Genomic DNA, 16,955 nt, shown 5'->3' on the forward strand with positions numbered 1-16,955 from the left:
TTATTTCCAAACGTAGGAGGTTATATGTTAAATAACACCGAAGACATAATTTCCCATATTATTTTACCACTAATTTTCCGATTGTTCCTATGGGAGATATATGATATAGTCGCCCAATTTTGCTAAAATTTAATTCGAAATTTAGAACTAATTTATAAATGTTATTTCCAAGCTTAGAAAGGTATATGTATAATAACACGAAAGATATATTTTTTTTAAATCTTTTCCCCGATAGTTCCTATGAGAGCTATAAGATAACGTTCTCCGATCCGGCTGGATACGACTTATATGTTACCTGCAACAGAAAGAAGAAATTGGGAAAGTTTTAGCCCGATAGCTTTAAAACTGAGAGACTAGATTGCGTAGAAACGGACGGACAGACGGACATAGCTAGATCGCATCGTCTAGTAACGGAAAGGTTTCCTTCACTGCGTTGCAAACTTCTGACTGAAATCATTATAACCTCTGCAAGGTTATAATAAAGCCTCCTTCTACTCTTAGAATAAGACAACTCTTATACGAATATGTCAGTGTTTGCTTAATAGGACTTTGGCTTTTACGTTCGATAAGTTAACGCGGATTCGATGACATCGCTGGAACTCACTGCGTAATTTAGCCCGGCCAGATCGACATCTCCGTTTGTTATCCACTCGTAGAACTCCATGGCGTTGTCCGTGGGATCTCCTTCCCCGTAGGTAGCTAGGCAGAAAACTGCCAAGGAGTTAGAAATGTCTTTTAGCTGAAGCAGCTCCTCCATATCGCATTCTTCAGGATCGGCAACCATGCCTTTCAGTTGATAACGAATACCCTCCTTAGCCAGGCGGCCGGCGAACTCTTCCCCGGTTCCAGTCTGCGAGCCATAAAAAACGACCAGGCTGCGTCCAGAGGCTTTGAGTTTCTTAATAAATGAGTTGTCAGCAGCATTGGTGGTACACACTGTGGTTGGTCTTTAATAAAATCATAGAAGTACATTACATAGTGTTCTACGATATAGATTTACACTTTTCGATTTTTCAAGACTCATTACCTAAAACTGCACAGATTTTAATTTTCCCTTGTTTTAGTTACTGTTTTAACCTAAAAAGCTGGCGAATTTAAATTTGGCAATACAAAAATTAATTAAATTAAAAAATATGCGACAACTAAAGTTAATGTTGATTGTAAATTATTATCGCCTTTAGCAGGTCGGTCCTGTGGGATCATTGTTCTCGAATTTTTACAAGATTAAAAATTAAATACGTATGTATATGTTTACCTAAATCGAAATATAACGGTCTTTGTATTATTTTGGTATTAATTTGCGGTCGTTCCTATAGCAGTAAGAATATTTTTTAAAAAATAATGATTGCGAAATTTTGCGTTATTAAAAATGTACTCAAGAGTAGAAGTGTCAAAAACACTGAAAAAATGTTTTTTAAAACAACAAAAAATCGTTTAGTAGTATACACTACCGTAAAAGAAAGACGACTTTTGGGAAGGTTTAGTACCGACAGCTTGAAAGCTGAGTCTAGTTTTCTTAAAAATGAACAGACAGACATAGTTAAGTCGATTTGTCTCTTTTACTATATGAATATTAATTCCCGTTAGTCGTAGAGTAAAAGGTTAAATTTTATTCGTCGAAAAACGTGTAACAGGTAGAATGAATTGTTTGCGACCAAATACTGATTGTACGAGTATATATTTTATCAGGATCGATCTTGCCATGTACTTGTGAACGCTGTGGTAAAAAGTTGCAATAGGAAAGATGGTGGATTTAGATTAATTTATTTTTGGCCTAACGGAGTATATAACTCTAAAAATTGGAGTTTGGGAGCGTTAGAGTGGGGTGCGCTTGCGCTGCGCAGAAAGCCCAGTAATCTGCATGCCAAGTCTGACGGCTCTAGCTCTTATACTTTCCGAGATCTCAGCGTTCATTCGAATGGACGGACAAACGGTCATGGCTAGATCGACTCGGTTAGTAAACCTGATCAAGAATATATATATTTTCTGGGTTGGGTCCTTCTGCCTGTAACATTCTTTCTGACGAATCTAGTATAAGTATAAAAATAACAGACCTCCTTACATTTTGATGAAACGCCACGCGATGAATAAAATATGTAATCTATGTCGGAAGCTCAACTGGATGCTTAAATCAAAAGAGCGGACTCAGGCTTGGCAACAAAGTTTTTTTTTTGTAAATTCAATTGCGGAGGTCACCGCTAAATTATTGCAAACAATTATGGGGCATGGCTACAAACTGGATGATTAGCAAATGACACGCACATTCCTTCTGCCGGGGAGCAGATTAAGCAGCACAACGAACACTTCACAGCTCACACCAACCACATAGAACCTTTCTTTTTTAATCCAACGATTAGAAGAAGATTTATGAACAAGAGCAAGTCATGTTTCTCGAGCCCTAAATAGTAATGCAAAAAGTTTATCCAAACAAAACTTAGTCTCTAAAAAAAATAATGTTTTAAATATAATAAAATAAAGTAAAAAAACTAAAATAAAAATAATTTTTTTCATACTTTTCATGATTTTTAAAAATGTTTAGATACATGATTTTTTCTGATATTGTCACCTTTAAAGTAATTATCTTATATATTATAAAAAATATAAAATAAAATATATATTATATGTATAAAAAAATATATAAAATATGTATAATGAAATATAAGCTAAATAAAGAAAGAAAGGAAGTTAACTTCGGCAAACCTACTTTTGTATAACCTTGCAAATGTAAGAAATAATCAACTTTAGTAACACCATAAGGAATTTTTAAGTATTGTTGCTGACTTCAGTGATATTAAAAAAAATTATTTCATTCTTTTTTTCAGACCATTTTTTTACATATATGTCGAAAGAAGTAACTGAGAGTAATCTGCCATTTCAAATAAGTTGATACAAAGAAGTGTGTCCTGTGATCTGAGACCTTATAAGGGTTTTGGGAGCGTGGCTAGGTGGGAACTCACCTTAGCCGAGTGTGGCGCAATTGTTGTTGCAATGAGGAGAGTGAGATTAAAGGTATTAGAAATAAATTAAAAATGACAAGTGACTTCAAAATGACAAGAGCACGATAGAGTTGTGCAGAGTTGTAGACTTTTCAGGAGGGATTCTTTCTCGCTGCGCTAAAAGACCCCTATTCCGACATCAGAAGCCACAAGAATATTCTGACGCTGCGTTGCAGGCGATTTTAGAGACACAAAACCAAAACTTCCTAGAGTTGCTGAAAACTGTGCAAACAACATCGACTGCAGCCTCGCAAAATATTTCTGTGACATTGCCTATGATTAATCCTAATGCCACTGGAACCAATGCCGCAGCGTGGTGTAAAATCGTGGATATGCTCTTTTCCGAGCGTCCAATGGAAGGTGGAGAACTAGTCATGGCGCTTAGCAAATCGCTGCTTGGAAACGCTTCGCAGTGGCTGTCGCAAATTTGCTTCGCTGGAATGTCATGGCTTGAATTTAAGGATTTGTTTTTACATCGCTATGAGGGCATCGAGCCACCGTTTTCCGTATTGCTTAACATTCCCAAGGGACGGCCGAGTACAAACGAGTCCTTGCCAGTATATGGTAGCCGGCTGGTGACATCACTGCTGACGAAGTGGAAAGGAATGAACCAAGAGGAGATAACTGTTTCTTTAGTGTTGGCCCACACGTCCCAAATCGAGCCCAGGCTGCAAAGTTCCATTTTCACTGCAAACATAAAAACTCGGAATGAACTGCACAAACTCAAAGGCGTTTGCGTTTAATAAAGTGAGCGACTACTCTGAAATGGATCAAGGACCGGGCAGGAAAAGGTCGCAGGCGAAAATCATATGTCATTTTTGCTGCAAAATAGGACATAAGGCGTTTGAGTGCCGCAAGAAGAAGAGAGAAAAAAGGAACGACGCAATACCAAATCATCATACTGGCAAACCTTTGGGTGGACGAGAGAGGTCAGGAGTTACTTGCTTCAAGTGTGGCAATCCTGGTCACATTGCCTCTGTATGTTCGAATGTAGCGACATCGGCGAACAACTTCAACAACGAGAAGCGAGTCCACATGTGTACAGTGTTGGAGCCAACTGGTATTATGAAGCAAATGGTTGAGAGTTCTATCTTCTTCTTCGACTCGGGTGCCGAATGCTCTTTAGTCAAGGAGAAACTTTCCAACAAGCTGGCTGGAAAAAGGATTTATAATACGGTAGTGCTAAGAGGAATAGGTAACAACATTGTTAAAAGTAACTTACAAATATTGGCCAATGTAAATATTTCCGAATTTAATGTTGAAGTCCTATTTCATGCAAATGATTGAAAGCAATGTCATTCGCCCAAGTAGCTCTCAATTCGCTAGTCCTATGCTTTTAGTTAAAAAGAAAGCTGGCAGTGATAGACTGTGCACTGATTTTCGCGAATTTAATGCGAATACGGTGTCTGATAAGTATCCATTTCCATTAATATCAGATCAGATAGATAGATTACGTGGTATTCAATACTTTAGCAGTTTGGACATGGCCAGCGGATTTTATGAGATACCGATTCCCACTGATTCCATCAAGAAAACAGCTTTCGTGACTCCAGAAGGCCATGCTCTGCCATTCGGTTTGAAGAATGCCTCGTCAGTATTTCAAAGAGAGATACTACGAGCCTTAGGTGATTTGGCATACTCGTATGCAATTGTTTATATTGATGATGTGTTAATAATCGCAAACTCAAAAGAAGAAGCTTTTGCAAGATTGAAAGTTGTGCTTAAAGCCTTGTCAGATGACGGGTTTTCACTTAATGTAAAGAAGTGCACATTCTTCAAGACAGGAATATAGTATCTCGGGTTCCATATTAAATATGCCGAAATTAAACCCAAACCTATAAAAATAGAAGCTCTATCCGTGACAGACAACACAATTAATATGTTTGGCTTCATATTTCAGACAGTTTGTTCAACGATTCTCTGAACAGATAAAACTAAATCCTATTCCAGAAGCCTCGAAAACGATAAGCAAAGTAGTTGAGTTTCGCGTTGATTTGGCAGCGATAACTGATAATTGGCTAATCGCTGGACTTAGGTATAGTTGACATCACGAAACAAATAAATGTAGGTGAGCTGCAAGTTGATAGAGCTAAAACTTATGAAATTAGAGCAGTATTGTTGTATCGCAAAATTCAGAGAAGTGGCAAGACTCGTTGCTTACCAGTGATTCCGAGAGCCTTTAGGTGGTCAGTCATTAATCATGTATATGAGGCTATAATGCATCTTGGATGGCAGAAGACTCTAAACAAGGTATATGAACAATATTGGTTTGAAAGTATGTCGAAGTATGTCAGAAAATTTGTGGAAAACTGTATAACCTGTAAGCTCTCCAAACCCTCAACAGGCAAAGTACAAATGGAACTGCACCCCATTCCCAAGATAGAAATTCCCTGGCAAACCGTACATATTGATATTACTGGGAAGCTGAGCGGAAAAAATGACTTAAAGGAGACGCATTCACCAAGTATGTTTACCTATATCACACACTGAATTTGGATTCTGAAAATTGTATCAACGCAGTAAGGTCAGGTATATTACTTTTTGGCGTTCCTAGTAGATCAAGGTAGGAGCTTTGCCAGTGGTCGATTCCGTGATTTCTGTTCATTCAATAAAATTCAGTTACATTTAATTGCAACAGGGGCAAGCAGGACAAACGGCCAAATGGAGCGCGTGATGAGCACGTTGAAAGGAATATTGGCTCCAGTTGAGACAAACGAACGCTCTTTGCAGAATGCATTGATGGATACCCAATTAGCTATGAATTGTACTACTAATCGGGTGACTAATTTCAGCCGAATTTCAGAATTATTAATAGGAAAGCAGGCATGCCCTTTGGGCATTTTATAATATCTGAACCTTAGATAGAATGTGAGGAAGCTAGCGCAGAAGCTAAAGAGAATATGGATAAAAATGCAAAGTATGACAAGAGTAAAGTAGATCAAAATAAGGACAGCCGTGTCGAGAGAAGTAATAATAATGGTAATTAATGTACAATGAAACCAATGTAATTGAGAGAAAGAAGTGTGACCTTCTAAGACCGTTTAAAGGCTTTGAGAGCGTGGCTAGGTGGGAACTCACCTTAGCCGAGTGTGGCGCAAGTGTTGGTGCAACATACTGACAAGGACACGAAAGAAGTGTCAAGAGTACAACAGTGTTCAGGATTCATTCTTTCCAGAACCTTCGAATGGGCAACACAAGCAATTGCGACAATCGCGAGAACCCAAATGAAAGCCAAATCGAGACGGATAAATCAACTCGCGATGCTGCGAAGCTACCCCTACCTCTGACAGATATTTATTTATATAGTTGATTTATATATTCATCTACTTTAATATAAATATAAATATGCAATGAGGAGAGAGAGATTAAAGGTATTAGAGAGTAAATTAAAAATGACAAGTGACTTCAAGTAGACTTTTCAGGAGGGATTTTTTCGAGAACCTTCGAACGGGCAACACGAACAATTGCGATTCGCTGCACTGAAAACCTAAGTGAAAATAAAGTCATGACGGACTAACAAACTAGCGAAGCGTCTAATAGACCTCTATCTCCGACATCAGATGTGGGAGTAGTTTAGATTAGTCCGTTTTTGACTAAAAAAGCCCAAAAGCTATAATTTTATGATCGTTCCTATGGCAGCTATATGATATAGTCGTCCGATTTTGATCAAATTTAATTCAAAATACAGAACTAATTAAAAATGTTATTTCCAAGCTTAGAAGGTTATATGTTAAAAAACACCAAAAAGATATAATTTGTTTATATTTTCCGACTAATTTTCCGTCCGATTTTGATAAAATTTAATTCAAAATTCAAAAACCATTAAAAAATGTTATTTCCAAGCGTGGTTATATGTTAAAAAACTCCGAAGATATACTTTTTTCGTATTATTTTACCACTAATTTTTCGGTCCTATGGCAGCTATATGATATAGTCGTCCGATTTTGATAAAATTTAATTCAAAATTCAAAAACAATTAAAAAATGTTATTTCCAAGCGTGGGAGGTTATATGTTAAAAAACTCCGAAGATATACTTTTTTCGTATTATTTTACAACTAATTTTCCGATTGTTCCTATGGCAGCTATATGATATAGTCGTCCAATTTTGATTAAATTTAATTCAAAATTCAAAACCAATTAAAAAATGTTACTTCCAAGCGTAGGAGGTTATATGCTAAAAACACCAAAGATATATTTTTTTTAAAGAAAGATATTCTTTTTTTTTCCACGATACTTCCTATGGGAGCTATTAGATAAAGTTGTCCGATACGGCTGGTTCCGACTTCTATACTACCTGTAATAGAAAGAAGACTTTTGGGAAAGTTTCAGCCCGATAGCTTTAAAACTGAGAGACTGAGTCCGTAGAAACGGACGGACAGCCGGGCATGGCTAGATCAACTCGTCTAGTGATGCTGATCAAGAATATAAAGAATATATATACTTGGTGTCGGAAACGTCTCCTTCACTGCGTTGCAAACTTCTGCAAGGGTATACAAATTCTTTATGAAATTACTATTAGTATTATCTGGAGAAACTTTTTGCATCAAAAAAATTAAGTTTTCAAGACGAGCAAAGAATTGTAATTAGTAGATTTTCACACAAATTCAACATTTTCAATAAGTACTGAATGGGTTAAGAAAAGTACTGTAAGGGCGTTTTTGTTACCATATATTTTTTTATGGTGTCCAAAATGTTTCTTTCTACCAGTTACATGATTTATTATTTAGATTAAAAAAAATTAAATATCCGTTAAGTAACGATTAAAATTTCTCAGAGGCTTCAGTTATTACCATTACAAGTATACGTTATTGTTTTGGTGTTTTTAAAAAAGTTATACATACTGAATCGAGTAGCTTCGAATCGGCTCCTCTTTCCTTTTGCGGCTGCGCAGGATGTAAAATGCGGCTCCACCGATAAGTACCGCGAGAAGGGCCACGTCCAGTAGTCCTAGGAAAGGTTCGTTACCACCGCCGTCGATTGCGGTTGCTTCGTCTACCGATTGCTCGCTGACCATGATGGATGGTGTATGACTGTAAAAAGGGCACATGATTCACGCTACAGTTTTCGCTTTGCATAAAATTTGTTTAGTTTGATTTGCATGCCCACTTTGGACACGCACTCTAATGTATTCCACGTAAGCCGGAACCTACGAGACCTCGGCTTTGCGTCGAAGTCTAACGGTAATCAGCTTCCGCACTTGCTTTTACGGTATACGCTGAGTGTTTCGATATCATCGACTACCATTGAATTCGTGTTTTAGTTGGGCGTCGATGTAGTAGTTGCTGTTTTACTCGTTATTAGTATTAAAACCATAGATTCGCTGGTATAGCAGCGCAACGTCTCATTGGCTTCACAGAGCACTGACTACAGACAGTTTTAAGCATGGGACTTTACAGATACAGTGTGTCACTTCAATAATGATACCTGACGATTTAATCCTAATTTGCGAAATACGCTCTTATTGGGAGATTAACGATAATTATTTAAGAATGGTTTTCGTTTCACTTTTTTTTTACAATTGCAGAGACTATTATGATTTGAGTCAGAAGTTTGCAATGTAATGAAGGAAACGTTTCGGACTCCATAAAGTATAAATGTTCTTGATAAGATCTTCCTAGACGAGTGAATCTAGCCATATTCATCTGTCCATTTCTATGCAAACTATAGGGTTAAAATCTTACTAAAATTCGTATTTCTGTTGCATGCAGTATATAAGTTAAAACGAGAGGGAAAGGACAACTATATTCCATAGCTCACATAGGAATAATCAAAAATACATTAAAAAGAAAATATGTGAATAAAGATTCCGGCTATAACTGCGTTTACTTCCGATGAATGTGGACGGGATTCCACATAGTGATGAAGGCGACGATTATAATATATTCACGAAGAAACAAAAACCTACTCTGATCGTCCGATTGTTACGATTCATTATTACAATGGAACCGCAAAAACTAAAAGGATTGCATACCAAGACTTTAAGAAATTAATTAACTTGGGTAAAAATAGCGGAAAATTATAAATTTAGAAATTTGTATCTGTTAAGGCTAATGGTTATTAGCCTAGTTATTATCCTAGTTTTATTGTGGTGTTTTTGATTGATATATAACTTCCGCTAAGATAACAAAATTTATTTAAGAAGTTCTTGCTCATTGTAGACATAGAAAAAAAATTACGTCAGCAGTATAACAATCCTTTTTTTAGGTAATAAAATTACTTTTACTATAGCTCTTATTATTAGCCACCGATTTTTTTAAAGTTGGCCTTAACACTCTAATCTCTTGAATTAAGTGCTTAAAATAAGTTTTATAATTATTTTTTCTGGTACTAAAACACAAAAAAAGGATAGAAAATTAAATTTTTTTAAACTTGTGCTTCTAATACAACAGCATTCTTTCAACAACTATTTTCTTTCAGTTAGTGCCACTTTTCAAACGGTTTGTTAATGGAATTCGGATATGTGAGCTCGCGGATAGCTCAAAAACCATTCTTTGGAAAAAATTTTCAGTGACGTCAGCGTAATCAGGGAGCCAGAATTAGTCTAAAAATTCGATTTTAAATCTGATTTAAAAGAATAAATTATTTTTGTAAACGAGTTCATTCAAAAAAAATATTTTTCAACCTTTTTTAAATACTATAGCATTTGCATGTCAATTAAATTCTAATCTTGGAAAATCTTTCTATTAATATTTTACCAAAGGCGTGACCGACTCCCAAACTCTTTACTAAGTGCCCTTAATAAGGATGTCGCCCCAAAAAATATCCGTATGTTCATAACAGCAATCTGGATGAGCACATATAAAAAAACAATTTGCTAAAACATATATGTATATATACAAAAAACAGGAATAACATTTTTAAAAAGATATCATCACCATAGCTACAAATTTGGAAGACTAATTTGCGTAGAAATGTACAGAAGCTACAAATTTGGAATACTAATTTGCGTAAAAATGAACAGAAGGTCGCGACTGAATCGACTCGAATAATGATGCTAATCAAGTATATATATATATAATTTATGGAGTCGGAAACGTCTTCTTTACTGCCTTGAAAACTTCATTAAAAATTAAGGGATTTCCTGCAAAAGATTTAGTTTTATTCAGGGGGTATTTGCGCTTCTAATTTGCGACCTTTATTAAAGGAGTATTTTGCTAATAACGTTGAAATTGACTGGTTTATCATGACATAACTAGCACACTGTATGATGAAATCTAAAAATAATGTTGATAATGAAAGTTAGTCATTTCCAAGCTGTTTCAAAAGCTAAAAATCCAGTACCAAATGAATACAAACTTTAATTCACTTGAATTTTACACAATGTTTTAGTGTTATTACTGTGCGTGTATGTACATTTTATAGACTTACGTTATAGTTTTTGTTGCTGTGGTCATCAAATGGCAAAAAAATAAATATTAAACACATGCCTAACTAGGCGAGCTGGCGAAGTATGTGCAAATCGACCGAAGTATCGTAATTCGTATGAGAATGGTGTTCGCATTTGTGCTCTTTTTGTGACAACACTGCAGTAGACGTGATTTTGTACTTTGATAGTTTGCTAAATAGTACTAATCAACCTCTGAAGACCCTCAAAGCCAAATGCTACCCAAAAATTATAGAGAATATTCGTGCTACTTTTATACTAAGAACCATATGTGTATTTTTCTGTCAGTTTTTCCGGCTATTTTATACCCGTTACTGGTAGAGTCAAAGGGAACAAAAAAGGAAGGGCCACATAATAAAGCTCGATTGATTATGTTGATCAATGCATTAAAAAAATGGCATCAATCACTATATTAAGTAAAAAGTTAGTAACTTACTATGTTAAAAGTGGAAAAGGTTGAATGGTTATTAGAACCTCTAACACTTCAAAATTGGGCAACAAACATCGTCGTCGTAGTTTCGTCGGAAACTATGTAACAGGTGGAAGGAAGGGTTTCCGAGCCCAAAAAGTATATATATTCTTGATCACGATCACTAACTGAGTCGATCTAGCCATGTTCGTGTCTTTCTGTCCGTATGAACGCTGAGATCTCGAAAACTGTAAGAGCTGGCAGCTATGTAAAATAGTCGTCCGATTTTGTTAAATTTAATTCGAAATTCAGAACTAATTAAAATATGTTATTCTTAAGCCTAGAAGGTTATATGTTAAAAAAACACCAAAGATATAATTTTGTCCTATTATTTTCCTACCAATTTTTCGGTTGTTCGCTGGCAGCTACATATATGATTTAGTCGTCCGATTTTGATAAAATTTAATTGGAAAATCAGAACTATTTAAAAAATGTTATTATGAGCGTATGAAGTTATATATTAAAAACCCCCAAATATATAATTTTAAAATATTTTTTTTTCGATCGTTTCTATGGGACTGTTAAGTCATAGTTGTCCGATCCTGCTGGTTCCGACTTATATACTACCTGCAATAGAAAGAAGACTTTTCGGAAGGTTTCAGCCCGATAGCTTTAAAACTGAGAGACTAGCGTCTAGAGACGCTGATCAATAATATATATACTTTATGGGGTCGGAAACGTCTCCTTCACTGAGTTTCAAACTTCTGACTGAAATCATTATACCCTCTGCAAGGGTATAAAAAGTATATAAAAATGGAATTATACTTTTATACTTTTCTACTATACCTTTGTTTTTATCGCTCTATTATTTAATCAAAGATTCCATTGTTTAATCAATACTCATGTCCAGCTGATAACACACACACTTCAAATTTTGTGCGATAATGCCGAGTATTTCACTTGCTTATACCATTTCAAAATCCCTTGAGCACGATGACTTTTGGAAATCTGCTTATAAGAACTGTAGGAATAATATTAAATTCTAAAGTAGTAGAAAGTAATATATATAGTTTCTTATCATAAATTATGCATAGTAAACAGACAGTTTTTTTACATTTAGCATATCTTTAATATTTGTTAATAAAGGATAATGTATATAATATGTAAAACGAGGATAAAAGCTAACAAATTTACAAAACATAAAAAAAATTTAATTCAAAAAACAATCTGATACCCGTTACTCAACCAAAGAAAATAAGCGGTAAAGCGAGATTTTAAAGCTTCTCCTAAACTTGATTTTAGTACATGGTAGACAGACAGATTTATGCATTGTGGGCGTGGCTGGTGGAAAGGTAATTCGTAATCAAGTTTATAACACATACGTAAAAATAAACATTTTACATTAAAAATTTCACAACGCAGTTAAAATTTTTAATTTTAACTACGTCAAAAAAATAATGTTTTTTAAAGTAAAGCCTCCTACGCTTAAAAATATCATTTTTTAGTTAGTTCTGAATTTATTGCCATATGAACGATCAGAAAATTGGCGGAAAAATTATATAAAACAAATTAAAGCTTCGGTTGTATTTGACATATTTTCGTATCAAACCAAAACACCTCTTAACGAGGTAAAAATAAAGTGACGATTTTTACTTTTGTGACGAAAATCTACTATAAAAAGACGCTTTCTACATCTTTTACATTCGGCACGCTTCATTAAAATCAAACAACTAAATAATGCCATATTGCATTGCAGCGTGCGTGTATATATTTAGTAGATTTGTAGCAGAAATCTCTTCTAACCAAAAAAACCAATCCTTAAAAATTTCCCATGGTGTTACTGAAGTTGATTATTTCTTATAACTGCAATGCACAAACTTTCTTGTTTTTTTGTTAATTTAAGTTAGCTTTTCATGGTTCGGACTGGGATTAAAGCAAATCTTCCTTTTTATACCCTTTGCAGAGGGTATAATGATTTCAGTCAGAAGTTTTCAACGCAGTGAAGAAGACGTTTCCGACCCAATAAAGTATATATATTCTTTATCAGCGTCACTAGACGAGTAGATCTAGCCATGTCCTTCTATCCGTCCGTTTTAAAGCTAACGGGCTGAAACTTTTCCAAAAGTCTTCTTTTCTTTGCAGGTAGTATATAAGTCGGAACCAGCCGTTTCGGACAACTTTATCTAATAGCTCCCAAAGGAATGATCGGGAAAATAATTTTAAAAATTATATCGTTGGTGTTTTTTAACATATACCTTTCTAAGCTTGGATATAACATTTTTTATTTACTTCTGAGTTTCGAATAAATTTTATCATAATCGGACGACTATATGATATAGCTACAATACGAACAATCGAAAAGTTGGTGGGAAAATAATATGAAAAAATTATAACTTTGGTGTCTTTTAACATATAACCTGCTACGCTTGGAAATAACATATTGCCGCCATAGGAACAATCGAAAAATTGGTGGGAAAATAATATACCAAAATTCTATAGTTGATGTTCTTTGACATTTCTAGGATTTTGAATTTAAAATCGGACGACTCTAACCTAAGAAACGGTCAAAGAAATAATAAAATAATTTTTTTAATAATACTGAAGCTAGCAATAATCCTTAAAAATTTAAAAACGTTGATTATTTCTTATAACTGCAATGGTGTATAAACTTCGCTTTTTCCATTTTTATACCCTTGCAGAGGGTATAATGATTTCAGTCAGATGTTTGCAACGCAGTCAAGTAGACGTTTCCGACCCCATAAAGTAAATAAATTCTTGATCAGCGTCACAAGACGAGTCGATCTAGCCTTGTCCATCTGTCCGTCCGTTTCTGCGCAAACTAGTCTCTCAGTTTTAAAGCTATCGGGCTGAAACTTTCCCAAAAATCTTCTTTCTATTGCTGGTAGTATATAAGTCGGAACCAGCCGGATCGGACAACTATATCTTATAGCTCCCATAGGAATTATCGGGGAAAAAATTTAAAAAAAAAAGTATATCTTTCGAGTTTTTTAAAATATAAATTTCTAAGCTTGTATATAACATTTTAAAATAAATTCTGAATTTCGAATTAAATTTTATTAAAATCGCACGACTATATCATATAGCTCCCATAGGAACAATCGGAAAATTAGTGGTAAAATAATATTAAAAAAGTATACCTTTGGTGTTTTTTAACTTATAACCTTCTACGCTTGGAAATAACATTTTTTATTTGGTTTTGAATTTCAAAATAAATTTTATCAAAATCTGACGACAATATAGTCTATGTCATAGAAACGATCGGATAATTGGTGGGAAATAATGTGAAACAAATTATAGATTTGGGGCTTTTCGACATATCATCTTATAATATTGGGAATAAACATTTTTATATTTTTAAGAATTACGAATTCAACTTAATGAAGTTATTGATTATTTTTTATAACTGCAAGGGCATATAAACTTCGGCTTGCCGAAGTTATCTCCCTTTCTTGTTTAATTTAAAATATTACTTAACAAGTACAATATACAAGTTACTCAGTTATGTATATATAAGCCTTGAAGTTGAAATTATCCGGTGTATGATCAGTTTATATTTTACTTTCTTAGAGACTGCTTAAAAACGGGAAAACAAGTATGGCAATTGTCAACATATGTCTCTATTTAGTAATGAATCGTGCAATTGCGCCTACGACTCGTATCAAAACTAATACAAATTCAATTCTGCGTGCAAAAAGAAAAAAATGTATAACAGTTGTAAATTAAACTAAGTTATACTTAAATAGGCGGAAGTAAGCGAGACATACATACATATATCACACATCTTTGAACCTCCTTAAGAAAATAAACGAGCAAGTTCAGCAAGAAATACTAGAACTTTTAAAGAGTTTTAAGAGGTGTTTGTGCGACACAGATATATGCTTGTCTGTCCTTGTCGCCGCAACCTTGACCGCCAATACGACGCTCTTAGCATATCTAAGCACCAGTTAATGATGGCTTTGCTGCCCAAAAATTACTTATCGAAAACTTACAGACAACCACGTTAACTTGATACTACGTGCTCTTAAGTCCAGAGGTAAACCGCAGTCTTAATAAACATAAATTTTATTAAGTAGTCAGATATGGGAAGAAAAGCCACGAATATCACTGCAGAAGCGACTGATAGGAATGTCAAAAAAATATTAAAATGAAAGTATATCGATATTTTTAGGAAAAAAATATTTTAAATGTTATATTTTTTTATCAACTAATGTGACAATCGATATTTTTATTTTGCACTTAATTTTGCTTTAAAAGTAGTGGCAATACGCACGTGAAGAATGCACTAGAAGAACCCCTTACGTTGATTGATACTGACATTCAATTTCAATAGATACGAGAGTGTTATGTCACATACCTCGATAATCGAGTAATCGGTAATACATATCACGACGCAAAGGTGGTTTTGAGGGCAACGACAAATGAGAATCGGTTGGGCTGAAATCAAATTCAAACGGAATGAACGACGATTAGAGGGACATTAACCCGAAATGTCTGGAAAAAATTTCTTCCCACTGCGATTCTTCATATGATTCTGCGGATTTCCCTGTTGGGCCATGTCCCACCATATTGGGTAATAGCTTGGATAAGCCATCCTTTTCCAATTTTTCTTACAGCACCGATTTGTATAAATACATTGAATGTTTACTATTTTAATTTTTACTTGCGAATTCTGTTATATTTTCTTTAGCTCATCTGAGTACCGCGCTTTTTGTCGATGTGTCAAAACTAGGCCTTAAGTTGACTTATTCCAATTATACCCTAGCAGAGTGTATAATAATTTCAGTCAGAAGTTTGCAACGCAGTGAAGGAAACGTTTCCGACCCCATAAAGTATATATATTCTTGATCAGCGTCACTAAACGAGTCGATCTAGCCATGTCCGTCTGTCCGTCCATCTGTCCGTTTCTACGCAAACTAGTCTATAAGTTTTTAAGCTATCGGGCTGAAACTTTCCCAAAAGTATTCTTTCTATTGCAGGTAATATATAAGTCGGACAACTATATCTTATAGCTCCCATAAGAACTATGGGGGAAAAAATTAAAAAAAAATTATATATTCGGTGTTTTTTAACATATAACCTTCTAAGCTTGGAAATAACATTTTTTAATTAGTTCTGAATTTCGAATTAAATTTTATCAAAATTGGACGACTATATCATATAGGTGCCATATGAACGATCGGAAAATTAGTGGTAAGATAATATACAAAAATTATATCTTCGGTGTTTTTTAACAAATAATCTTCTAAGCTTGGAAATAACATTTTTTATTTAGTTATGAATTTCGAATTAAATTTTATCAAAATCGGAAGACAATACTATATAGCTGTCATAGGAACAATCGGAAAATTGGTGGGAAAATAATATATAACAAATTGTAGCATTGCTAGTAAGGTGACTTTGTATTTTCAAGAAAAACAATTAATTTATTTATCAATATTAATGTTGTCCCCTTCAAAGTAATCCCCCTCAGATACAATAAACTTATGCCAACGGTTTTTCCAATCCTCAAAGCACTTCCCATAAGCACTTTTCGGTATAGCCTTGAGCTCTTCCAGCGATGCAGTCTTTATCACTTCAATCGTTGCAAATCTCCGTCCTTTCATAGGTCTCTTTAGTTTTGGGAACAAGAAAAAGTCACAAGGGGCCCAATCCGGTGAATATGGTGGCTGAGGCATTTTTGTGGTGTTGTTTTTGTCCAAAAAATCTCTCACAAGCAAAGATGAGTGAGCAGGGGCATTATCGTGATGCAAAAGCCATGAATTGTTTTTCCACAATTCTGGACGTTTCTTTCGTATTGCTTCTCGCAAACGGCGCATAACTTCCAGATAATACTGTTTATTGACCGTACGACCGTATGGTAAGAGCTCCTGATGCACCACGCCATGGTAATCGATCAAAACTTTGACATTTGATCGAACTTGGCGTGCTTTTTTCGGTCTTGGCTCACCTGGGCTCTTCCATTGTGACGATTGGGCTTTGGTTTCGATATCATAACCATATACCCATGATTCGTCACCAGTTATGACCCTTTTGAGTAAATCTGGGTCGTCGTTGACGTCATCCAACAGCTCTTGAGCGATGCTCATGTGACGGTTCTTTTGGTCAAAATTCAGCAATTTGGAACAAACTTCGCCGACACACGAC

The 16,955-nt window shown here is 34.9% G+C and overlaps 1 protein-coding gene across 5 annotated transcripts; it reads right to left on the reverse strand.

Annotated features, from left to right (window-relative positions):
* Positions 1–541: 541 nt before the first annotated feature.
* LOC127012103 (NADPH--cytochrome P450 reductase-like) lies at positions 542–15,156 on the reverse strand. Of its 5 annotated transcripts, none has more exons than XM_050890324.1 (3): positions 15,082–15,156; positions 7,839–8,027; positions 542–947 (listed from the first exon to the last, which is right to left on the reverse strand). In XM_050890324.1, exons 1-3 carry the CDS (start codon positions 15,126–15,128, stop codon positions 557–559), a joined length of 627 nt encoding a protein of 208 aa, XP_050746281.1. In that variant the 5' UTR covers positions 15,129–15,156; the 3' UTR covers positions 542–556. The 5 variants fall into 5 exon arrangements, with proteins under 5 accessions (XP_050746281.1, XP_050746283.1, XP_050746285.1 ...); XM_050890326.1 differs by lacking the exon at positions 15,082–15,156 and adding an exon at positions 14,801–14,965; XM_050890328.1 differs by lacking the exon at positions 15,082–15,156 and adding an exon at positions 14,580–14,695.
* Between the last annotated feature and the right edge of the window lie 1,799 nt (positions 15,157–16,955).

The sequence above is a fragment of the Drosophila biarmipes genome, unplaced genomic scaffold (assembly GCF_025231255.1).
Source record: "Drosophila biarmipes strain raj3 unplaced genomic scaffold, RU_DBia_V1.1 ptg000019l, whole genome shotgun sequence".
Lineage (NCBI taxonomy): Eukaryota > Metazoa > Arthropoda > Insecta > Diptera > Drosophilidae > Drosophila > Drosophila biarmipes.